Here is a 25,501-nt window from a genome sequence, read left to right on the forward strand (position 1 = left end):
AGTGTCCCCAGTGTGGGAAGAGCTTCTCACAGAGATCTAACTTGACCCAACACCAACGGAGTCACCATTAAGGGAAGCCCTGCGAGTGCCCCAAGTGTGGGAAGAGCTTCGTGCGCTGCTCCAGCTCCATCCCCCATGGGAGGATGGGCGTTGGATGATCCCCAGTGACCCCCGTTGGGCAGAGCCCTGGTGATCCGTGGTCCTGGTGATGCGTGTTGGGAAGACACCTGGCTGGGAGGCTCCACATCTTCCTGGCTCCCTGTGGGCACCTGGATGAACACAGGAGCAGGAACATCCATTCAGACACAGATCAGCAATGGGAATTCCTTGGGGAAAGCTGATTTGTTGACTTTCAATCCCAGAAAATTGTTAAAAGTAATGGAATTCACAAGCCCTATTTGTTACACTTCAACATGTTGTTCTTCCCAACACCTCTCCTTCCTTTTTTTGGAATTCAACACAAACTTAGAGTAAAAAAGTTTTCTAAGTGCTCTTGCTGCGTGATGCCACATTGTGTCGTCCATGCAGAAATTAATGAAGAAAACACAAATTGCCTGCTGAGACCCTTCTGCTCCCTTCCAAATCACTACTCAAGAACAAGCCTCAGGCACATGCCCATAGTCCCTCTCTGCCAGCAGCTCCGAGCTGCATTGCACAGTGCTTGCTGTGCCCCAGAGAGCACCAAGCAGGCTGGCCTGATGCCCCTGAATATTTCTGCAAAACCCTCTGCATTTCACACCTTTGCTGTGGCTCAGTGCAGAGCTCCAGGATTGCAGGCGCTTGGTCCCAGAGCTGTGTGAGGCAGTGGCTCCTGCAGATGTGCCCTGACTTGCTGTCAGTGCCTCACGCTGGTCTCGGTTCCCCTGGCAGAAATGCCGTGCCTGAAGGACACTGCCCTGTGCTGGAGCCTGCGGAGCAGCCCGGCTCCCTCCCCCTGTGCCCAGAGTGCTGCACACACTGCTGACCATTGCCAGGAGTTCCAGGGCAGGCGGCAGAAGAGCAGCAATGGTCAGGCAGGGCAGCAGCCCTGGGCTGCTCTTTGCCTTTCTCTCCTCCTGTGCAGACTCCAGACAGCCCATGGCACCAGTGTGTGCTGTGCCCAGCACGGCGCCGCTTCCCCTCAGGAGCAGCCAGCTGCCAGCTTGGCTCTGAGAGCGGAGGATTTGCCTGGGGCCAGCAAGAGGCAGCCAGGGCCAGGCTGCTGCCTCTTGCAGCTCCAAGGGCCTCCTTCCAGCCTGCCTCTGCCGAGGCTCAGGCTTCTCCGGGCTCTGCCATGGCTCTGCTGGGGCTCCAGCCTGGCCAAGGCCGGGCCCGCTCTCACCTCACAGTCGCTGACAGCTCTGCACCACAGGAGACCTTGCACAGCACCCTCACTACTCTTTCTGCTTTCTCTCTTCAGCCAGACTCTCCTCCAGCCAAAGAGATTTCTCTTAGGGATACAAATCCAAATGGCAGGAACCCAAATGTTCTCGAGTCACATCTGCACAGCCTGCATCTGCACAGGATGTTTGTGTTGCACCGCTCCTCCTTTGGTTTTTCCTGCAAATGCCATTGCTGTTTCTGCCTCAAATAGAAATGCCACAGCTGGGCAAAACTTGTCCAGTTGTCCATATTCCAAAGGCAGTGTGGTCTGGAGAGGATGAATGAAGAGGAGCCTTCCCCACTTTGAAACCGTAAAAAGAAGCCATCAATGTCACTTTCCACCTCTAAGAAAAAACTGACAATTCAGAAGGAAATGTTGAGCTTTCTCACAGGGTCAGAAGGAGAGAAATGTTCCAAAGGAGTTGAGATTTGAGAAATTTTATTTAAAATCCTACTCTACAATCCTACACTACAAACCTACACTACCATCCTGCACTACAATCCTACTCTATAATCCTACTCTACAACCCTACTCTGCAATCCTACTCTATAATCCTACTCTAAGTTGGTCATGGAGAAGACAGTTTCTAAATTAATTGTTGCATTCCTGCCTCCTCCTTCCACTTCTTCACGGCAACGATGAGAGGTGCCAGGCTGGACCCAGGCATGGCCGATGTTATAAATTGATGCTGCAGAAAGGAAATGAAAACAACAAGAAAGCATGATTTTTCCAATCTAAGAGCTTTAAAGGCAGGGGAATACTTTTGAAATGAAAAGGGGATTGAGTCAGAGTAGGTCAGGAGCATGGGGCAAGAGTGGCACAGGTTGCCCCAAGAGCTGGTAGGTGGCCCATCCCTGGAAATATCTGAGGTGTGAGTATCCTGATCTCTTGAAAGATGTCCCTGCTCATTGCAGGACACAGACTAGATGACCTTTCCATGTCCCTGTGTGTTAGTTTGAGATGAATTGACATTTAGGGAAAGAAGTAAGAAACCCCGCACGGAAGTGATTTCTTTGAGAGAAGCTGCTGGGAGCTTCCCCTGTGCCTGAGACAGGCCAATGGCTGGCTAGTTCTGAGAACTGACAACATTTTGCACCATTTAGAAATGAGATGCGCCTCTGTGATGATGCACATTTTGAAAACCACCAGCCCGGGCACAGGCCCTCTTTGCTTCCGGAGACTGAAGGTAACGGAGCTCTGGTGAGGCCGGCCCTGCTCGCCCACGGCCTGTGCTCCTGGGGGAGGCCGGGCCAGAGCCCAGCGGCTCCCGGGCAGGGGATGGAGGCTGCGGGACCCCGGCCCCAGGCTGGGCCAGGCCACGGCTGCTGACATCTTGCCCACACTAAACCCTCTCCCCGGCGTGCAGCGACGGCTCCAGGCCGAGCCTCCCCTCCCAGCGGCTCCCGGGCAGAGAGAGGGGCTCAGCACAGCCTGAAATCCAACACCATGACTGCCATGACCTGGGTGAGATTGAACCCTTTCACTGCACAGATGAGACCTTTCTTACTCTTGTGGGCCTGATAATAAAATTTGTTATTCCTTTGAAGTTTGAAGCCTGTTTTGCCCTTCTCCTAATCCATAGCTCCCAGCAAGAAATGAGTAAGTGCCCTGGTGATTTTAGCCAGCGCTAAAACCCAGCACTCCCTGCCAGCCCAGCCCAGTCTAGGATTGCTCCCCACTGTCAGCTGAACAGCACCAAGGTTGGAAGGGAGGAGGATGGGGGCTCATCTGATGCCTTGGATTTCAGTGGAGGAGGAGCCCATCCCTGGGACACTGTTTCACCTGCAGCCCTTTTGGCATTTTACCTGCAGCAGCTCCTTGGCAGACCAGCGCTGCGCCTCGCCTTTCTGCAGGCAGCAGCTCAGGAAGTCACGCAGCAAAGGCGAGAATTGCTCGGGCTGCCGCAGCTGTGGGCTCCCTTCTGTGGCTATGTGGAATTTAGCCTGGAGAAAAAGGAAACACAAGGCTCCACCTGCTTCTTTCCCATCTGGAACTGCTCTCCCAGAGCCCATTGTTCCAGCTCCACTCTGCAGTGGCAGTTTTTGCCCTGGCAGAGAGGCAGACATGACTTTCCTGTAGCATTTAGATGACGACTTTCCTGTATCATGAAAAAACCCAAGCCCCAAAGCCACAGCTTTGCCAGCATCCAGCAGATCTTGTCTTGGCAGCTGATTTCATTGCCTGCTCTAGTTAGTGGCAACTACATCAGCAAATACGTGTTTCCTTCTCAGAGGATTCCCAGCAGCTTGGCAGCCTTTTTGGAAGAGGGATTTTGCTGTTCTAACTAACTACTATTTCCAAGGATTCTTACATGAAAAGAATCTCTGCAGTGCTTGTTGGTCCCTTAAGCACAGCTGCCATAAAACAAAACTCATCAGGCTTTTTGTCCTGTTCTTGAAAATGATGGTAATTGGAAGAAAAGAAAGGAAATGCAGCAGGTGTTCCTCAGGGAAGGAAACAAACCTTTGGAATCTCATTTCCAACACAGACACATTAAGATGCCTCCACAAATGTATTGGGTTGAAAATGCCTGTTTGGGCACACAGGAGCCACCTGCAGCTCTGTCTCTCAGCACTCTGAAAATTTCAGGTTCCCTTATGTGGCAAAAGGAAAATATTCATGGTGAAATCAGAAGTGTCATCCCTGTGGTAAGCCTGTGCTCGTTGGATTCTCAAGTCAATGCATTAACGCTGTGCCCATCCCAGAAAGTGCCAGGAAACAAACAGGAGGTTTTGGCAGGCTCTCCCCGTCACCAGGCTCCAGCTTGGTGATATGGAGAAAGTGGCTTGGGTTAGGAAAGAAGGTGGTCACTGAGTGTCTCAGCAGCACTGCACAAGAAGCAGAAGAGACTCTGGCTTTACAGCCTCATCTCCAGGTTTCAGGCAAGTTTCCCTGTGAGAAGAATGGGGCTGCACTTCTTCTCTCAAAAGCACTGTTTTAGAAACTTGGTTTGCTTTGAGTTTCTTTGCTTCATTTCTGGAAAGATAACACCAGCTCTGAGATGCTTGTTTCCTATTCTTGGGGCCATCTACACAGCCAAAAGAGCTGGAACGACTTCTAAGGCAAAGCAAAATGCTGCCTGAGAATGGAGATGGTTTGGGCGAGGTAAGGCTTGAGTTCCCCCAGTGCTGCAACCAAAGCTCCAGTAGATGCTGATGTGCTGCAGGGCCATTTGTAGAAGGGGCCTTGGTGGAAGTACTTCCAGCAGATGGCCATGGGATTATGTGCAGTGAGCAGAGAACACGGGACAGGTGAGAAAGACAGCGGGATCAGAGAGTATTTGCTCCTTACCGATCGAGCAGTGAAACTGTCATAAGGAGTTTTTTGTTCGGCCATTTCAATTGCCACAATTCCAAAAGACCACACGTCCACTTTGGGGCCATATGGTTGACGCTTCACCACTTCAGGTGCCATCCACCAAGGAGTCCCGGTCACCGAGCACCGCTGATTTTGCTCAGGGGTGAGCTGAGCAGAAAGGCCAAAATCAGCTGAGGAGAAAGCAAAATACTCTTTTAATTTTAATACTCTCAATTAGGAAACCAAGCCAGAGAATTCCCCGGTAGAAGTTTGAGAATGTGCAGTTGAATTTTCTGGACAATACTCCCTGCTCTGTTTCCTTGGGGCTTTAGCCAAGGCAATTGGCTACTTCAAACATCCCCCCATTTCTTACACTTCCTCCAGCAGTGCCTTTTGTTTTCCTGAAGGTTTAGATTGCAGCTCCCTCCCTCTGGAAGGAACACTCACAGACACACACAGAGCAATAGCACTCTTGGCTGCTTGTGGTTCCTTGTCATAGCTGTGTGCACCCTGCAACTGTGCCTTCAGCCCACAGCAGGGGGGACCCCTGCACTGCCAGCAGCAGCATTTTTGGGGAGCTGGCAGTCACTGAAAGCAGCCCCACACCCCGCATTCCTGGAAGGCTGAAGCTGAGCAAGAATACACTGACCCAGCTTGACAGAGCCGTCGGTTCTGAGAAGGATGTTGTTGCTCTTGACATCTCGATGGATCACGTGGTTGGAGTGAAGAAAATCCAGTCCTTGCAGGCACTGAGAGAGAAAAGAGAACCAGGGGGGCAAAAAGTAGTGCTGTGAGTTCATCGCACAAGCAAGGAAACAGCTGTGGAAGGTTCCCTTTGCAGGGGAATGGGGAGGAATGGCAGAACACAGCGCCATTGAGAGCAAGAGCCTGCTGCTCCCACAGTAGCAGAGCAGCACCTTTCTCAGTGGAGAACTGCAAATGCCAATGCACGAGACAGAGCTAGAATACAAGAGCAGGGGATAAGAGGACAGGAAGTGAGTCCAGGGAGTGTAGGGGCACTGGCAGACAGTTCCCTTGAGATGCTCTTGCTTGCCCATAGCCGAGCAGCAGCACAGAAACCAAGCCTGGCCCATGAAATCACTCCTGTTCTGAGCCCCTGTTTCCCAGACAATGCAGCTCAAGGCCTTGGAAGCACAGATGGGATCCCTGACCTCCCGACTGACAGCTGCAATCTCTCCTTCAGACATTTGAATCTCATCGATGAGATCTCTCAGAGTGCCTCCGTCCATGTACTCCATCACCAGCCAGAGTTCCTCATGCACAAGGTAGCTGAAAAAAGGAAACAAGGCCATGCAGGTGAACATGCACGCCTAGGTTGGTTTTTTGCTTGAGTCTTGTTTCTGGGTCCCTTGGAGACAAGGGCAGAAGTAAAGGCATAGACATTGCCTCTAGGCTGTGCAGTGTTTGCAGTCTGTGCTGTCTCAAGGAGAAAGGCAGTTTAGGAAGAGCCCAGATAAAAAACCTGTCACGCATGGCATTTCTGGAAATAAGCACCTAGTCTTCCTGGCATGCACAGCAATGGAAAAGAGGGGCAACAATGCAAGGGCAATCCTCTCTTGGATGGTTCATCAGCATTTAAGAAACTTGAAAAACTCAAGCCCAAAGAACTGTGGAGGCAATGAACTTAGAAGGTATTGAATTCTTAAGATAGGGCTGATGCAGGTTTTTGAACAATGTTCAGTCTGCATTTGCCAGGGTGGATTCATGCAGACAAAATGCAGTCTCTTCCCATCCATTGGAGATAAGTAGAGAAATAATCATTAACAGCTCTATTTCCTGCCGCTGACCAAAGTGGGGTTTTAAGCTCTCATGCTTGTAGTATGTAAAGAAACATTCAAGGGATAGGACCGTGACCACTCACCTGGCTAAGTAATTCACGATCCTGGGACTCCTATTACTCTCCATGATCCTGATTTCATTCATGGTTAGTATCTTCCTACTCATTCCTTGCACATTTATTTTCTTTATGGCCACCTCAAATGACATTGAAAGGAGTAATTTGAGAAAATTGGTAGCATGAGACCACAACACACATGGAGCAAGTGATTTTGGAATGGCACAGCCAAGCTGTGCCCAAGTGCCTTGTGATTAGACCTCATCACTGGAGTAATTAGGGAGTGACATTGCAACAGCCCATTTCTCTGCTCCCTTGGGGGTCAGTTACAGGACATGTGGCCACTGAGGATTTGCCTTGTCCACAAAGCCTGTTCCAAGTGCAATTTGCAGGCTGGCTCCAGTCTGTGCTTCTTGTGCCTTTTCAGCACAGCTCTACTCAAAGCTCCAGCCACAGCTGTCAGCAGTGGGGAAAGGCCTGGAGAGCAGCAGAGGCTGCAGGGGCTGTTGACATTTACCTCTCCTCCTGTTGCAATGTCAAGTGCTCTGGAAACCTCTCCAAAACCCCTAGAAACAAAACAGCAGCAAAGAAAGGAGAAGCCATTTAGATCTTGCAGTGGAAGCCAGTCCAGACAGGAGAGCTCTGCTGTAAATGCCTAAAAGCTGCAGGTTGCAGGAGGGGTCTGCCAGAAGGCAGATGATGCATTTTCCCCTCAAGTGCCTGGGCACTGGGCCTGTTCCAGAAGCCTTGGGCTTTACTGCCTCAGCTCCAAAAGGCAGCTTATTCCTTCATCTCGGCTATCAGCTTCTAAACTGTGCAATTCTAATCCTGAGCACGGAGTATTTCCTTTAGCAAACTCTTGGAGAGAAATGTTCCTGAGAACAGTTATCTGATAGCTCTCATTGGGGGTAGGTTGTGCTTTCAGGCAAGCAAGATTCTTCTCCTTTCATTAGTGTGGCCAGATGATTTGGAAACATCCAAAAATGTGAAGGAAATGAACCCTGAGCTGTCCCACACTTGAGAGACAAGCAGATTTCCCAGGTTCTGTTCCTTGCTGCAGGCAAGACCTTGGCAGCATGGAGATGTCTTTGACAATGCCTTCTGAGCACACTTGACAAATTCTGGCCAGTACTGAGACATGGGGCAGACTAAGCCCGCTGTCTAAACATGTGGACAACCTGTCTGACTTCCCACTTGATGGATATTCCCCCAGGGAAACACCTGGCCCGTGGCTGTGTAGAAGTGACTGTGGTTGGACTCACCCGCTGCCAAGACTTTCCAGTTCGATGTATTTTGTGATGGGATTTTCCTTGTTCACCATTCTCCCTGAGGGAAACAAAATGCAAGATGCTGACTCTCAGGCAGAGATCCGAACTTGCAGGAGATGCCAAAGGCAGCCCCGCTGTCTGGGGCTCTGAACCCTCTGTGGTCAGCTGGGCAGCAAGCACAGCAGCAACAAGACAGGCAGTTGTGCAGTACAAATGGGCAGCAGAGAGACTGATTTTGTCCAGTCCTTGGAAGGAAATGAAGCGCAGAGAGCACAGCAGGGCACAGCACAAGGCTGGCAAAGGCCAAGCATGAGCACTGACAAGCAATGGCAAGAAGACACAGCCAGCCTGAGCCCCTGACAAGCTGTGGTCCCCGTTCAGGACACACCAGCATTGCCTTGGAGATCAGACACAGCCAGGTGCAGATCAAGGCCCTTTTGTGTCCCAGCAGGTGAAGGTAGACACCAAATCAGCTGGGATCTTTTCTCAGCCCCACCAGGTCTTTTCTGAGAGCACAGCACTGGCAGCTGTTATGGGCAAGAAGCAGATTAAATGGGTTGTGCTGCAGAATCACAGAGGGCTTGATGTGTTTTCCCAGAGACTGATCTGAGCAGGGCTTGGGCCAATAGGTAGGATTCTAAGAGTCATGGGAATGGCTGGGAATCAGGGATGAAAAAGTGCCATGGATCTGAGGAATACACAGCACAGGGGCTGCAGGCTCGCTCCTGAGAAATGCCTGCAGTGCTGTTTTATCTGATCACACCACGTGGATGTGTCTCTTGGACACATCTTTAGAAAAATAAAACTAGGATATTAATTACAGATTGTTATACAAGTATCTGTTTCTTCATTGTGGGCCCAATGAAAACATCTCTTGCTCTGTTTCTGCTGTCACCTGATGTAGTTTCAAAGGAGTCCTCACTGACAAAAATACAGCATTCTCATAAAAACCTTGTAGATGTAGTAGAGGCAATAAATACAGTCCTAAAAATGACACCAGTAAGACACCTGGGGCAGAACAGCTCTTTCAGGATGGAGAAAAAGCAAAAACCCCTAAATGCAAAACCAAACAAGGCTAAAAACTGAAAACTAAAATCGGAACCACAACAAAAAGACAAAACCCCAAAACCAATCAATATCTCTGAAGTCTTTTGGTTCTGACAAGTGCTGGGAAGTCTGGAGTCTAATGAGAATTTAGGAATCAAATATTCTGTTCAGTTTGGCCACTAGCACACAGGACTTGCACAGATCATTTGCTGTGCCACAGCCTCCTGCTGATCCAAGAACAATTCCTGCTTCTGCCTTTAGTGGCAAGGGAATGCCAGGCAAAGCCGAGCCAGTCCAAGCTGCCCTCAGAGGCAGCAGGAGCAGCCAGAGCGCTCTCTCGCTGCCTCAGAGCACAGCAGTTCCTGTGGGGAGTCCTAAATGTCTCTGGGACACCAAAGTGAGGAGGATCATTTGCTACAGCTCTGCTGGCACGTGCACACAATACACTGTCCCTCAGACAAGAAATACACCAGACGTACTCAGTTGCTCCACGAAGTCTCCCTGGCTCTCCTGGAGCTGAGCAGCAGATGTGTCACTGCTGGAAATGGACAAACTGCCCAGGATCCACTGCTCAGCTTGGGCAACAAAGGCTCCTTTAGATGCTGCTGCTGCTGCTGCTACAGCAGATTGAATGGAAGAGCCTGTGTAGATCTGCAAGAAGAAAGGAGTTTGTGTCAGAAAGCTGGCTGGCAGAGATTACCCTGAGTTCCCTTTTCAAATGCAAGCCCTTAGGAAGTTGCTGTTAGCCACATGCAAAGCTCATCAACTGGATTTTTTGGATGCCCACTTCTGGAACCAAATGGTCAAAACCCAAGGTTGGTTTTAATCAAGTTGATGGCCAGTTTCATATTCCATTTTCCTGGATTTTCTGAAGGATGACTGCAACAACGACCATTGCACTTCCTCCCAAGGATCCCTTTCCCCCTCCAAGGGCTGCAGACACATTTGCAGCTCCTTGTTCTAATGTTGGAGCTCCTCCCCCTCAGTCCTCTTTTCCTGCACCATCTTCAGAAGGTGCTCAGCCTGCAGCACTTGTGCTTGGGACAGTACCTGTGCCTGCCGCCGACCTTGGGGCTCTTCATCAGCAGGCATTTGCTGGAAGCCTTCGCAGGCTGCCAGGTGAGATATCAACACGTCCACCTCAAGTCAAAGAGAACAAAGCAGTCAGAGACCACAGCTTGTCCCTGTGTGCCAAGGCTCATTGACTGTGAGCAAAGGGAAGGAGCAGGACAGCAGCAGATTCACCAAGGGATACAGACAGCTTGCAGCTTGTATTCCAAATCTGTCTGGGGGACTGTGTTCACTTGCAAAAAGCCCTGAAGAAACAAGGAGAGCAGGAGCAGGCCAGCAGGAATCCCTTGAGATGAGTGCTGGCAAAAGGGGCAAATGACTGGTGCCACTGTCCAGGGCAGCAGCTGAGATTGAGCACAGCAGGAAATGTCCTTCCAAGCAGCTGGGATAGACACTACAGCAGGATGGCACTGAGAGGCATCAGCCCAGCCCCCTGCTGCTCTGCAGAGGAAAGGCAAGAAGGGCAGAAAGCACCAGACTGCAGTGACTGCTGTGCCTATCGCTCTTTCACTCACTCGATTTTCTAGAGCCTCTTGCTGCTGAACGAGGAGATGGAATTTCTCTTCGATTGTTCTTCTTTCTTCCTCCAGCCTCTCCTCCCTTGCCCTGATCCTAGCCTCAGTTTCCTGCAGCTCTGCCAGAAGCTCCTCATCAGAGGCCTGTGAAGAACCAGAGAGAGGAATGTCCATGAGTGGAGTGTCTGCCTCACTTTCACTCACCTGGTTTTCTTGATTTCCTCTCTGCCAGGGGAGATTCATCTCCTCTTCGATGCTTCTGTCTTCCTCAGGCCTCCTCTTCACTGCCATGATGGCCCTTGGAGCTTCGGGCAGCTCTGCTTGGGGCTCTGCCTCGATGTTCTGTACACACAAAAGGAGAGCAAGTGCCTGGGAGCTGCCCTTTTCAGGCCTGCCCTGCCACTCCTGCCCTTCTGACATCTACACTCTTTTTAGAAATCCTGCTCATTCAGGAGACAAGGATGTGTGCAATTGGATCCTCTGCTGCAGGTCAGAGAGCCTCTATGGCCACCTCAGGATATGGAAGAGGACCAAGGTGTTTCTCCTCCCTCTTTTGTCAGCTGAGAATTCTGAGTGGCACTGACAGAGATCCTCAAAAGGCCTCATCAACAAATTAATTGACACACCCCTAGGGATGCCAATGAAGGAAGCCATGGGTCATGTAATGAATGTATGACCAAAGTCACCAAAAACCACCTAAACCACCTAAACCATGGAATTGTCCCACCTCACTAGGACAGGCAGAAATTTATAGGTTGAACAGGGAGTGTCAGGACAGAAGAGGCAGGAGGAGGAAAACAGCTCTGAGGAGAAAAAACAACCATCTCTAAAGGGGTTCTTAGCAACAAAAGACAGCACTCAAGGACTTGCAGCTTTGCCCCCACACTAGGCTCCAATGCAGTTTCCAAAGCTGCAGACTTCACCACAAAACGTATCAAAAGAAACTTGCCACTTGTGGATTTTGCCTCAGAAGAAGGGTTCAGAACTACACAGTTTGTTTCTTTGGCCACACAGGACAAGAATGGCCAGCCACAGCTTCATGGACAACACAATCATCTCCTTGCAGCTTATCAAAAGCCAAAAGACAGGTGGCCTAAAAGACTCTGCAGAAGTGAAGAATTACTCCAGAAAACTGCAGAACACTTCTCCAGGTCATCCTGAGGTTTCCAAAAAGGGACAGCAAACAAACCAATCCCTGTGAGCCCCTGAAATGCCGTGTGAGCCCTTGGCCATGGCTTGGCAGAAGCCAAGAGACAGAGCTTCCCTGAGCCAAGCAGCCAGCTGCTCACCCGCAGGCAGCAGCGCTTTGGGGCCTCAGCACGACGGCTCAAAGCCAAATTTCCAGCTGCCACGGGATGGGGGAATGGCTGGGTGCTGGCAGGACTCCAGCACTCAGCATCCTCAGCCAGCAACAGCAAGTGCTGGCTGCTCAGAAACTTGCAGCTCTGCCTTGCACTAAAGACAGCAGCACCCAGCACTGGCACTTACTGTCTGGGCATGGTCAGGCTGGGCTGTGACCACAGCTGGAGGCTCGTGCTCCTTTTGCTCATTTTGCTCCTCTTTGGCCTCTTCTCCAGGAGCAGAGGGAGCCACAGCAGAGTCTGCTCTTGCTTCTGGGCTCTGTGGACAGATGGTGGAGTTAGGGACAGGCAGCTCCCTATCATTTGGAACCTTATTTCTCTTCAGCTCGATTTCTACAACCAGCTCTACCAAGCACAAATCATCAGCTTTGATAGCAATGGGATTCTAAGTCTCTCCAACTAAATTAAAATGGGTTAATTCAGCCATACTGCAAATAGTTCTGAATTAGAGAGTTCACCCTGGCTACTATCAGCAAGCAACGTTCTCTCTGCAAATCTGAGCTTTGAGATCTTTTAAAGCTCTGCAATGGAAAATTAGGAAATAGCCAACAATGCCTTTGCTATTGCTGTTGTAAACATGGAAATGGATCTTCTTTCAGCCCACCCAGCTGGCCCTCTGCACTCTACTGCCACAGGCCAAGCTCACAGTTCCCTGCACAGTTCTGAAACACCAGGAGCATCAAATGTTCCTTTCTGACTCACCTCAGGATCGGCACCTCTGAACACACGGCTCAGATGACCTGCAGTGGGCAAGGAAAATGAACCAAATTCTATGAGAAAACTGGAGAGAACCGTGGCCTATTTAGAGAAGCATCTGAGAAGATCTCCCAGTCTGCATTTTCAAAGGTGTCCTGCTTGACTGGTGTGGTTTAAAGCAACAACTTCAAAAAAATCACTAGAAAAGTTACTTATTTCTTGCTGTGAGATATGGATTAGAACAAGAGCAAAACAAGCTTAAAACTTAAATGGAATAAAGAAAGTTTATTTACAAAAACTACAGGAATAAGAAACCAGAATAAAACTTCCAGAACAACCCTTTTCTCCCCCACTACCCAACCATTCCCTTGTTTACATGACCACATAGAGACAAAAAACTTTAGAACTTTGGTGTTTACAACAGTCCCAATTCCTGCTGGAGTCTTTTCATAAGTCTTTGTAGAGAAACAGAAGTCTTCTTCTGCTATCTATGGAGTTTTTCACAAGAAAATGATTTTTCTTCATAGCTTTCTATTTCTCTGATGCCAGCTGCCCTGAAATCTGTCATCAGTTGTCTCCTCCCATTTCCCATCACTCTGAGGTGTGTTATGGGTCATGAGTCTAGGGATGTCATTTTTATGAATGAGTTATTCAAAGGCAAAAGTTCTCTTCATCTGTTTTTGTGAGCCCTCCTGGAAACAGAAGTTTTCTTTTTGCTTCTTAAAAGCCACAAATCTTCAACTCTTACTTCTCCCCCTCTGTTCCAGGATCTCACAGTGTCACAACTACTTCATCATTTGCTCAAAATCCACACTTGGAAACACTCCATTCCTCCCAATATACTCTGTCATGAATTAAAGGAGGTTTTTTCAGAACACTACTGTCCATCTCCATAGCTTTAACAGAAAAATACTTCAGCTTATTAAAGCATCTCCTTCTTTCTCTTCCCTCTCTAAATTTAATTTTTTTCTTCACTCTCTTTAATGGGTTGATGGTTGATCACTCCCTCTCTCTCTGGAAAAAAACAATCTGCAAGTCTCATGCAGGTAGTAAAAGAGTTAAAATCTTGCTAAAGCTGCAGATGTTGATGGTGTCAGGTTTCAGTTCAGTGGCAGAAACTGCAAACCAAGTCAGGCTGGCCGGCTCCGTTTCTCCCCCACCCCGCCCTCTGCAGCCTTGTCCGGCCTGGAGGGGGGGAGGAGGCCGAGACAGAGCCCTGTGACCTCGTCAGAAGCCAGAAACCAAAGAGAGCAAGAAATTCCCGGCCTCACATCTTCAGGTGGTGTTCACAGGTTGATCTCACTTCTCAACAGTTAAAACCGCTGCCAATTCTCACCCATGGCCAGGAATTAGTCAGGAGAAAAAACTCCCATCAGCCTCCAGCAGTTTCAACTTCCCCAGCTCTCAGAGCTATCTTAAAAGTAAAGTCAGCCCAAGACACTGAGCCAGCAAAGTGAGGAAATGCCAGACTCTGCTGCCACAGGCTCTCCCGTGGAGGGAACAGAAGCCCTGCAAATGCTGCCCGCAGCCCCCTGGCTACAGACACCCCGTGTTTTGCTGAAGGTGTTGACAGGAGCTTGACCAAACCAGGGGCATCCTCATGGTCTTTGTGTTTCAATAGCAACCCGGTCACTAAGAAAGAGCAGGGAGACCTACAAAAGCCAGCTCAGGTTCCAGCCAGGGAAAACCTCTACTTACGTGCCAGGTTGGTGAGGTAATAGCCGGAGTAGCCAATGACATAAATGGTGCAAACGGCAACAGCGAGCTGCTCCATCACTGTAGCACTGCTGTGCCAGTTTGCACACTCTGCTCCACCACAAAAACAAACACGGCTCCTGTCAGTGTGCAGCTGCCCACTGACAAACGCCTCAAGCAGGAGGATGCTCCTGCACTGAGCAAGCCCAAGAGCTGCTCTGACCCTGAGGCCTTCCGTGCACCAAGGCAACCTTGGGATGTCACCACGACAAGGTGGCATCCATGCCCTGACATCACAAAGCCAATGCTCTGCGCTGCTCTGGGAATTGATGCAGAGCAACCCAACCTTCCCTACAGCAAACACAAAATTGCCTGGCAGATTCTCCTCTGTCACAAAGGGTCACAAATCCTTTGGTGGGCTGTGGGAAATGGAAAGACAGAAACTTCCACAGATACTGAAGGGTTTAATTTACAGCCTTGGAAGGAGCTTGGGTTCATGCAATGCTAAAGGTTCACAGACGCTGAGTCGAGAATTCATAAGCTTATGTTCCTATAGCTGCAAGTAAGAATATGCCATAAGTAAATAAAAAACTGTATTGAGTGAGATGGTGGAGAGTTTTCATCTGTGATTGTGTGATTTTATAGAGCAAGCTATGAATCTAAATATTATCCTAAAAAGCACATGTGTGTAGGTGAGCTAGCAGTGTATTGGGTGAAAAGCAGACACAGTGCAGCAGAACTTGGCAAAGGTGAAAGGTGATTAAGTAATAATAAACCTCTTCAATTTAGTGCATTAGCCAAAAATCTCAAATTAGCGAATCTCAGCCACTGCACCAGGCTGAAGCTGAGGATCCCCAGCCAAGCTCAGAGGGAGGAGAACACAGCATTTGTGGGATCCTTTCCAGTCTGACTTGCTTTAGCTGGAGCCTGGGGGAGGAGAGAGCAGGAGAAGGGTTGGCTGAGTCCTCTCCCCTCTGCCTTGCCCTTCTCTGCTGGATCCTCAGTTCATCCCACATCCACCCCAAGACTCCATCCCCGTCCTACTGGTGCTGACGGGATTAAAGGAGATAAAGAGGAGATTAAAAAGATAGAGAGAAGAGAAAAAGAGAAGTTTAAATGCAGCTTAAATATGAAAGAAATGCACATGTTAGTGACTGCTGAGAGTTGAAAGGGAGCTGAAGGGTTTGGGAAGGGCCAGGAGCCCGTGAAGGGCTCAGGAGCTGCTGCTGCCGGGAGGGAGGAAATGCACCAATGGCTCCCAGCAGAGTCTGTGCTTTGAGGCTCTTTCCCAAACAGCTGCAGGAGGGAAAGCAGCTGAGTTTGGAGGAAGAGTTTTCTGCTGAGGTTTCCTGTTTGGAGCTGTCACAAGCTTGAGCTGCTCAAGGGAAACGCGGCTCTGCTTCCAGCAGGGCCCAACTGCCCGGGAGCACAACTTGGTTCCCTGGCCCTGAGCCAACGGGCAGCAGCAGCTTCTGTTCCCTCCTGGCTCTTGTGTCATTTCCAGCAGCACAAGACACACCAATAAATGCTCCTCCAGAACATGCCATGAGAAACACAACCTGATTTCATTGCATGGAGGAGCTCTGACAGTCCCACGGGCTCAGGTTTGTTTGTCAGTGAACAGAGCAGGGAAAAGCACAGACACATTCCCTGCACAGGGAATTCACAGGAGGAAAGTGCAGCGCTGGAGGATGTGCTTGGATACAACGTTCCCACGGCAGTTTTGGGGATAAAATCATCAGCAGAGAGAAAAGAAAAAGTCCTACCAAGGGTGGACTGGGGAGGGCTGGTGCTTCCCGGGAGGCTCCCGAAGCTCAAGAGGACAAAGCCCAGACCTTGTCCAAGCTGCGAGCTGGGTCTGAGCCAGAAACCAGGGGGTGGCAGAGACATTGCTGCTGAAGGGCTTCAGATTGCCAAAGCTAAAGTGTCCAGCATCAAGGGACAACTTGAGGTTATGGAAGTCCCTGTGCCCACGTTCCATCCCCTCATTTCAAGCTGAAAGCGGAGCTTCACTTGTGACTCTGCTTTTTAATAAAGAATGTAAAAATTCAACAAAATTCCCTTAGAAAGACCCCATGAAGGTTCACAATGTGAGAGCTCACTCGAGGCAGCCCCAACTCCTGCCCTGGTTCAGTCCCTGTCAGGCCCACTGTGCTTTCCAGCTGCTTTGCTCCAGCTCCCCCCAGATCACCACGAATTCCACTGAACTGAAACAAATCCAAATCCTCGTGGGTCGGGACAAGGGCAGGGAGAGGTCACTCAGGGATCACCATCAGGGGCACAACAGCCCGACACGGGGAAATGCACTGAACTTAGGACTGAGCAAATTAGACCAGGAGAATGAGGATTAAAATCAATCTTGAGAAACACCTCCTCCCGCTCCTGAACTTTTCTGTCCGGGCCGCTGCTCGCGGGGCACAGAGAGGGGCCCGGCCGTGTCTCTCCAAACCTCCCTGGGAATCACCCCAGAGCCCTCAGCCTTCCGTGTGCCCATCCCCGGGACCCTTGTCCCTCCCAATGGCTCCCGTGGCTCTCCCATTCCTTCCCAGCCTCTCCCAGTCCATCCCAGTCACCCCAAACGCCCCCCGGTCCATCTCTTCCATCCGTGGATCTCTCGCCCCTCAGCCAATCAGAGCGCGTCCCTCTGATGACTCATCAGTTGCCGGGCAGATCCACAGAGCCGAGAGCCCCGCGCTGGACTCGGCCGCTCAGTGCCGCGCACTTCATTCCCAGTCCCGCCCAGTGCCACCACAGTCCCTCCCAGTGCCACCACAGTCCCTCCCAGTGCCACCACAGTCCCGCCCAGTGCCACCACAGTCCCTCCCAGAGGCCCCACAGTCTCGCCCAGTGCCACCACAGTCCCGCCCAGTGCCACCATAGTTCTTCCCACTCCTTTTAAGCCATTCCCAGTCTATTCCGAGTTCATTCTCACTTCACTGCCAGACCTCTATCCCCTTATCCAGTGTCCCAGTATCCACTCTCATCTCTCTCAGCGTCACCCCAGTCCCTCCCAGTCCATTCCCAGTCCCTCTCAATGCCACACCACTCCTCTCCCATCTCTCCCAGTTTCCCTCCAGCTGATCCCAGTCTGTCCCCACTCTCTCCCAATTCCCCCAGCGTGTCCATCTCGCTGGTGCCCTCCAGCTCCCAGCCCGGCCCCGGCCGCCTGCTCTGCTCCCTGATGGATTTCTCCCCTGCCCACATCCAGCTGAGCTGCTCCCAGGGCCAGCAGCAGCTCTCGGGCCACGTGCTGGCCACTGCCGTGCTCCCCAGCGGGGACTGGAGCCAGCAGCTCCTGGTGCTGCTGGAAACCGCCCCCGGCAATGCGGGCTCAGCTCCAGCTGCCAGGTGCAGCACGGCAGCCTGGAGCACCCCCTGAGCCGGCACTGGGGCACGGCCCGGCCCCACAGCGCCGGGGGCAGCGGGGGAGGCACTGGGGAGGCCCAGAGGGGGATTGGGGGGTGCTGGGAGGAACTGGGAGGGAGTTTGAGATAGACTGGTTTAAACTGGGGAAGGGATTGAGGTGCTTAGGATGGCTGGGAAGGGGTTTGAAGGAGGTTGGGGAAGGTGGGATGGGGTTCTGGCGTTCCTGGTGGACACTGGGAGGGAGTTTGGGGGTGCTGGGTGTCACTGAGAGGGATTTGAGTGAGCCTGGAGGAGCTGGAAGGAGATTGGGCATTGGAAAGCAGGGATTGGGATGAGGTTGGTTGTGCTGGGAAGAGACTGGGAGGAGTCTTGATGAGTCCTGGTGGGGCTGGGAAGGGACTGGGAGAGGGTTTGGGGGTCCAGGGGCAGTGGGGAGAAATTGGGAGGGGGCTGTGGGATCCTGAGAGGAACAGGAGGGGCTCTGGTGGGTCCTGGGGAGGCTGGGAAGAGACTGGCAGTGATTTACCAAAATAGCGATATTGATCCAGTATCAACATCAATCTGTTAATGGACAAAAAACCTCTCCAACAGTTTAAAGTTACAAAGTGGATGTTTAATCACAGCACTGTGTGAGTGTGGGAGTCACCCCTTAATACGCACTGCAAGTTGACAAAAGATTCCAGTGTCTATTTATTTACAGAAGTCTTAAATATCCAAAATACTAATACATACTAATACTAAAGCATATGCATAATGCTAGCACCTCCCATGTGCCACTTCGGATTAGAATTCATGGTAATGATTTTAATGTCATTACGCCTGCATGGTTGGCTCCCTAATTTGAGGAGGGGGTCGTTTTGGTGTGGAGGGTTCATCAAGGGATGAAGGAAAACCGCTCTTCCTCACTCTCACCTTTCTACCTTTACAATGATTAACATTACAAATGACATTTGGTACAACTCCAGTTTCCTCTCTTGTGACTTTGAAATGGGTTTCCAGATGTAAGGTCTGTGATCTTCCTGAACCCATTTATCAGTTTCTCTTTTCTCATTATAAGCACAGAAAAACAAACACACAGTGAAAGGGAATTTTTTACCTCAGTCCGAGATTCATTATCTCAAATCCTGCTTCTCACTTAATCATTAACTCTAACTACTTCCAGCAAGGCCTGTCTCTAGCTGAGATCTCCAAATTTTCTAAAATACCTAATTTTTTGAAATTAATTAGTCCAAAGGAGGTTTCAGAGGGTCCTGGGTGGGCTGTGGGAGACTAGGAGGGTCCTTGGAGGGGCTTGGGGTGTCTGTAAGAGGTTTTGGGGGTCCTGAACCCTGCAGACACCCAGGGATGCTGTGAAATGCTGCCTGCATCAAGATGCTGACAGGGATTAGAGTCTCCGTGTTGGGTTTCGTCTTCCTGGCACTGGGGCTCGGCTTCTGCCTGCGCAGGAAGGTGAGGGGGGGTCCTAGGGGTGGTGTCCTCCGCCCCCCAAGAGCGTGTGTGCTCTCCTCAGGCCCCCCAAGCCCGGTGTCACCCCCTTTTCTCTGCCCACAGAGCTCCTGAGGCAGCAGGAAAAGGTTCTCTAGGATTAAAAGTCAACAAATCCACTCTCCCCAAGGAATTCCCATTGCTGTTCTGTGTCCCAATGGATGTTCCTGCACCTGTGTTCATCCAGGTGCCCACAGGGAGCCAGGAAGATGTGGAACCTCCCAGCCAGGTGTCTTCCCAACACGCATCACCAGGACCACGGATCACCAGGGCTCTGCCCAACGGGGGTCACTGGGGATCATCCAACGCCCATCCTCCCATGGGGGATGGAGCTGGAGCAGCGCACGAAGCTCTTCCCGCACTCGGGGCACTCGCAGGGCTTCCCTTACTGGTGCCCCCGTTGGTGTTGGGTCAAGTGATAGCCCCTGGAGAAGCTCTTCCCACACTGGGGACACTCGTAGGGCCTCTCCCCAGTGTGGATGCGCCAGTGGACGGTGAGGGTGGAGTTGTGCTTGAAGCCCTTCCCGCAGTCGGGGCAGCGGAAGGGCCTCTCGTCTGTGTGAATCCGCTCATGTAGGAGGACATGGGAGCTGCGCTGAAACCTCTTCCCACACTGGGGACACTCGTAGGGCCTCTCCCCAGTGTGGATGAGCTGGTGTTTTCTCAGGTCAGAGCTCCACCCAAAGCTCTTCCCACATTCCAAGCAGGTGTAGGGCCGTTCCCCCGTGTGGATCACCTGGTGTTGCATCAGGTTAGAGATATCTCTGAAGCTCTTCCCACATTTTCCACACTCATACGGCTTTTCCCCAGTGTGGATCATCTGGTGCCGGATCAGGTGGCAGCTGTGGCTGAAGCTCTTCCCACATTCCCCACACTCGTAGGGCTTTTCCCCAGTGTGGATCCTCTGGTGCTCGATCAGGTGGGATCTCTTTCTGAAGCCCTTCCCGCATTCCAAGCACTTGTGGGGCTTCTCCCCCAGCTCTGAGCTCTGGCTGGATCTCTGGCCGTGTTTCTGGCACTGGGGGGATCTTTCCTCCTCGCAGCTCCCTGGACTGGGTTTGCAGCCCTTCCTTGTGTGGCACCTCCAGGACTTTTCCTCCTCCTCTTCCATTTAGACACAGTATGAAAATTCCTGATGAGGAGGAAAAAAAGACAGGAGAGAGCCTTGGACTGGGGGTTCCTCCATGCCCAAGTTCATCTCAGAAAGTCATTTGGCATCTTGTGTCTGTAACAAACCAAAACACCAAGATTCAGCCCAGACATCCTCCAAACATCAAAACTAGATCAAAAAGATCAAAAACTAATCAAACACCAAATTCAGGCAAAACCCCCTCCAGCATAGAAAGATTCAGCCCCTGCAAAAAGACAAAGCACCAACATTTAGCCCAATAAAGCTCAGAAACAACAGGATTCAGCCCAGTGAAAATCGTGGATCCCTCTCTCCGGTCACCTGCTGACTGTGGGCAGGGAAACACTCCTGGGACTGCGCACACAGGGAGGGAGGAACCTTGTGCTGCTTCCTCTTCCTGCTCCTCCTCCTCCTCCTCCTCCTGTGGCCCAACTCTTGCTCACACCTCTTCCTCCTTCTGTAAAACCCGAGATAGATATTTTGACCATTTTGTTCCTCAACCCTGCTTCTCCTTCCCTTCTCCTGCTGCCCCCAGGCCCAGCACCCACTGCCGCCTCCCTCTTCCCCCCCAGTCCCACAGCATCCCACCGCAGGGGCACGGATGCAGCTGGGCCAGCTCGGCCTGGGGCAGCGCTGGGCTCTCGGCCGCTTCCGCCCGCACTCGCTCCCCACTGCAGCCGCTCCCGCCACCACAGCGCGGGGGGGCCCGGCCTTGGCGCTCCCCCCTCCCACCTCCCCAAATTCCCCTCCAGGGGGGCGCCAAGGCCCGGGGGGGAGGGGCGCAGCTGGGATCCAGGTAGAACCATTGAGGGGACAATATGGAATGCTAGAAGGGCATCCTGGACAAAGGGATGATGACCCCAAAATCTCTCTCAAGGGTCCCTTGGGAGCATGTGGAGGTCGTTTGCACATTCTCCCAGAGCTAACTAGGGATATGGACACCCACAGGGGCAAGAAGGGAAGTCCAGAAGGCATTTAGACAACAGGGGATGGATGGTGTTGGTGTGCTGGGAAGGGATTGGCTGAAGGGGAGTGTGCAGGAATGTGCTTAAGGCAAGAAGCAGCAGGAGGAATCCATGGGGTAAGAAAAATGATGATGGAAAAGAAGAGGAAGAAAAAAACACTGAGGATTGGGATGTGTTTCAGAAGGGTCTCATCCTCCAAATTTGCCAGCTGACTCAGATCCTTTGTATCCCAGTTTCCAGGACAGGAAAACAAGGAGGTGAGGATTTCAGGGGGTTTCTCTGAGCTGGGAGCGGCAGGAGCGGGCGCAGAGCTGCGGCACCGGGAGCACGGGCTGGGGGCCTGTGGGGAGCTGTGGGGCCGGGCCGGGGCTGTGGGGCAGCCGGGGCTCAGCGCCGGGCGCTGCCTGAGCCCAGCACCCCCCGGGCAGGGCCGGCAGTGGCCCCCGGCCCCCAGGAGGCTGCGGGACGCCCCGGCCGCTGCCCGGCCCCGTGGAGCTGCCGGCCCTGCCCGCCGGGGGGGCCGCCTTTGGACACTGCGGCAGGACAGGGACCGGCTCTGGGATACGGGCTGGGGAGGGGAGCCTCAGCACAGCCAGCACGAGGAAGGAACAGCTCACAAATGGCGATTAGACCTGCAAGGATCAAGATCAAATATCTGGCAGAGCCTAGGCTGAAGTGAACCCAGAAGTGTGGGCAGCCCCAGGGAAATTGGCAAAATTAGATATGGAGCCTCTCCAAATTTCCCTGAAGCAACCAGGACAAGAGGTGTCCAAAAGCAATCCCCTGTTCCAAAGGAGGGAAGGAAGGGCTCACAGCCTGTCTGCGAGTCCTGCTCAAGGCACGGCTTGGGGAGCCAGGGATGGCTCCCTAGAATGCTCCTATCCTGCCAAACAAGAAATCCAATGGAATCCACAGAATGCTGCAGGACCCAAGAAGAAGAAATGAGATGATGAAACCGAGGCACCCCACACTCTCAGATCCTTACACCAGCCTGAACCAGGTGCCCTCCTCACACTGCTGCCATTCACAACTTGATGCAAAAGATGCTTTCTGGGGATCTGCCCACTTCCAGAGGATGCAAACACAATTCTGCCTTGGGCTGGCAACAAGAGGTAGAAGGGAAAATGCTCAAGACATGGACGGTCCTTCTGCAGGGATGCACGGAAGCACCGGCCTGATTGGGGCAAGCCTTGCAGGAAATATCAAAGGAATTGACCTCACCTCCAGGGACTGGCTTAATGCAGGATGTGGATGACTTGATCCAGTCAGGAGGACAAGGAGAAGAGGTAGAGGAAGCCTCTGTGAAATGGCTTCATTTTCAGGCTAAAAACCAGCTTTGAGTATCTGAAATAATAGAAAGGGCAAATGATAGAGAAAATGATTACATATTTGGGACAATTTTTGACTGAAGGTTTGTCTTGTACTGACCCTGAGAAGGTTCAGGGAATCTCAGAAATAATGTGACCCAGGACTAAAATGGAGGTGCAGCAATTCTTAGGATTAACAGTATTCACAGGAGCGGGATTGAGGATTCTCTCTTCTAGCCAGAACATTGCATGAATTTTTTACCCCCAGATAGTCTCAATGTTATGGGGTGGACATAAGAAAGAGAACAAAACTCAACAAAATGGAAAAAATAAAATGATTGATGCCCCAGCCATGGCTCTTCCAGACTCAGAAATCTGAACTGGAAGGGAATATTAAACAGGCCACCCCTGAGCCTGCACTGAAGGCAACGCAGCAGCAGCCAGGGCTCCCCAGCGGGGGAAGCCCCTGCGCCTGCCCACAGATCCTCTGCTCAAATCCTCGGCCTGGCCACCCTCCTTTGCCATCTCCAGCCACTGCGGGACAATCCTTGCTCTCACTCTTGCACCTTCAGGCCTTTCTGTGCCTGCCCTCGCCACAGCTGCTGGGGAAGGCACCGGGACAATTCCACTCTGCCTCTCAATTCCACTCACACTCTGCCCTGCCTGGGATTAGCTGCTGGCAAAATAGACCAACTTGAAAATGGCTTCAAATCTTATTTCTCTAAATGGTCTTGGTTTGCCTTTGCCTTGGGGAAGGAATTTTAATGTTTCTTTTCCACCACTCAGCAGAGATGAAATTAACATCTCAACAGACTGGCAATAGCCCAAAAGATTCCAATCAAGATAACGACCATCAACAAAACATCAACACCCAGCAGCAAACATCAACCAACATCTCCCCCAGACACTGCCCCAGGCACAGCTGGAGACACCTGGTCTGGAAAAGGCTGAGCAGGAAATCCAGGAGTGCCCACCTAATTCCCATCACAGGCACAGAAATCCGGCTGCAACAGGAAACCAAATCCTAACAACTCCACACCTTCAAACCAATGAACAATAAACCAATGGATTTCTATGGGTTCAGAATGTATAAAGTTTTGGAAAAATCTAGTAAATTCCCGTGTCATGGAATGATTTTCTCTGCACACCCAGCCTAAGTGTGGATTTAATGATTTCTGTTGCACATCCTGGCCAGAATCACGTTGTGCCTTGACTCTCTAGCACTAAAGACATTGCGGGAGAGTTTTTGATTTTCCCAAAGTTTCCGTGAAAGGATTACACCATTAGAAATTTTTTTTTTTTAATAATCTTGATTTTATATTGTCAGTTCAGTTTGTGCCAAGGTAGGGAGAATCAATTTTCAGGCCAAGAGAGAAGTAGGAAAAATTCGATTGCCTTGAAAATTTTTTGGGAATGTTTGTGCCTGGCTCATAGTTACGGCAAAAATTTTATATGCGTTTTTGGATGTTCACTTTTAGGCTGTTTCTGAAAAACTAGAAGAGCTTTAAAGGTGACCCTTTATCTCATAAACACTTACTAGAGTACTGTAGAATAAAATAAACCAAAACAAAACACAAACACATTGTGAGGCTGGCACGTGTGAGTCATCCCATGTCTGCCCTGGAAGAGAAGCTTTGTTCCAGGCAGCCAGGAGAGGAGCTTTCGAAATGCAAATTAACACTGATGGCCCAAAGCCTGCACAATGGCCCAGGGGCTTCCTGCCTGCAGGAGGAATTGGGCTGTGTTCCCTCTGTCCCTCAGCCCAAGCTCTGCCTGCTTGCACAGATGGAATTTGCACAGATAAAGGCACAGCCCATTGTGAGGATATCTGACTCTGCAACAGAAATTGGTTCAGCTGCAAAGGAAAACAGAAAATGGAGAATGTTGTGAAAACTTCACTAAAACAAGTGAGGGAGAATCATCCCTGTCCCCACTCCAACATGTGCTGTCTCTGTCTATGTTATATAGGGTGTATCAGACCACTGAGGTTTATTTGCTACCACAAGTTCAGGGAAACCAGTTGGGAATCCAGGTACGTGATGATTTAATGAGAGAAAAGCTGACAATTGATGCAGCCCTGGCTGGAGGGAGCACCCAGAAATGGGGAAAAGATGAACAGCCACCAGAACAAATCCTGCAACACCATGGACCAGAGCCGGGAACTCTGATGAATTCATAGCAGGTACCAGAGAAACCATTTCTCATTTCAATGGCATAATTAGATTACAGGATGTCATTGAAATAACACCCAACCACACAGCTCCAGCTCCTGACCTTCCCCCCAACCAATCCACTCAGATGAGGAACACAACATTTCACCATGGGATGGGATCAGATTACCTTTTAGCAGAAAAAGGAGAGGTTTGGGAAAAGTTAAATGATTCAAACTGCTGATGGCAAACAGATCAGCAAGGAAAAGGTGCAGAAACAGATAACAAAGGAAATAGCAAAGCAGCTCAGGTACTTGTTCAAACGTGGAAAGGATGGGAACGGGACACAGTTTGTGGTTCTCTCACAGACCATGGGTTAAACAAATGCTGTTTCTCCTCTCATGTGCTACAGCAACTCTCATCTTTTTACCATGCACCACACCTTGCTGAGTGCAGCTCATTCAGCAGCTGAGCAAGGGGATGCAGGTGGCAGCCAGGCCTCCTGAGCCACAAACGGCTACAAAAGGACAGAGAATGAGGGCACTGACAGCAATCCCAAAAACAAAGAACACCCAGGAAGAAAAAAACAGAGACCATGAGAAAATCTGCTTGGAGATGGGGCCAGGGACTTACACATAAGGAAGCAATGGGAGAAATCACCAGTGTCAGAAAATGTTACTAATTGACAAGGCTGCTGCTCAGACCAAGTCCCGATACATTCCTGAACTTCCAGAAGAACAAACACTTCACAGAGCCACGAATATCGGATGTTATACAAAAAGGACATGCAGCAGGCGGATCGGGAAGGCTGAACCTTCCAAGCTCCTCGGCCAGTGTTGGGCAAAGGGACAGGGACATGCGGCCGGGAAAATCAGGACAAAAACGAGGCCGCGTCCTCCAACACCTGGAGAGAGCGCACGGCAAATGCCCC

The 25,501-nt window shown here is 51.0% G+C and overlaps 1 protein-coding gene across 1 annotated transcript; it reads right to left on the minus strand.

The window, feature by feature from the left end:
* Positions 1-1,784: 1,784 nt before the first annotated feature.
* Positions 1,785-14,699, minus strand: LOC147646695 (serine/threonine-protein kinase PAK 3-like). Its single transcript, XM_086873110.1, has 14 exons — positions 14,172-14,699; positions 12,480-12,517; positions 11,905-12,036; positions 10,417-10,758; positions 9,881-9,970; positions 9,310-9,481; positions 7,778-7,841; positions 7,033-7,081; positions 6,543-6,655; positions 5,833-5,950; positions 5,310-5,409; positions 4,655-4,851; positions 3,169-3,306; positions 1,785-2,051 (listed from the first exon to the last, which is right to left on the minus strand). The coding sequence occupies exons 1-14, from the start codon at positions 14,446-14,448 to the stop codon at positions 1,950-1,952; spliced, it is 1,932 nt and encodes a 643-aa protein (XP_086729236.1). The 5' UTR covers positions 14,449-14,699; the 3' UTR covers positions 1,785-1,949.
* Between the last annotated feature and the right edge of the window lie 10,802 nt (positions 14,700-25,501).

This window comes from Cyanistes caeruleus, unplaced genomic scaffold (genome assembly GCF_971803275.1).
Source record: "Cyanistes caeruleus unplaced genomic scaffold, bCyaCae1.hap1.1 HAP1_SCAFFOLD_87, whole genome shotgun sequence".
NCBI lineage: Eukaryota > Metazoa > Chordata > Aves > Passeriformes > Paridae > Cyanistes > Cyanistes caeruleus.

Excerpts from the sequence above, each read along its gene's own strand:
- LOC147646695 (XM_086873110.1), bottom strand. The coding sequence starts at position 14,448 with ATGCCACCTTGTCGTGGTGACATCCCAAGGTTGCCTTGGTGCACGGAA. Across the intron at positions 12,518-14,171 it reads TTACCTCACCAACCTGGCAC|GTCATCTGAGCCGTGTGTTC; the intron begins GTAAGTAGAGGT and ends TGCCCACTGCAG. Across the intron at positions 6,656-7,032 it reads ACATTGCAACAGGAGGAGAG|GTGGCCATAAAGAAAATAAA; the intron begins GTAAATGTCAAC and ends ATGTCATTTGAG.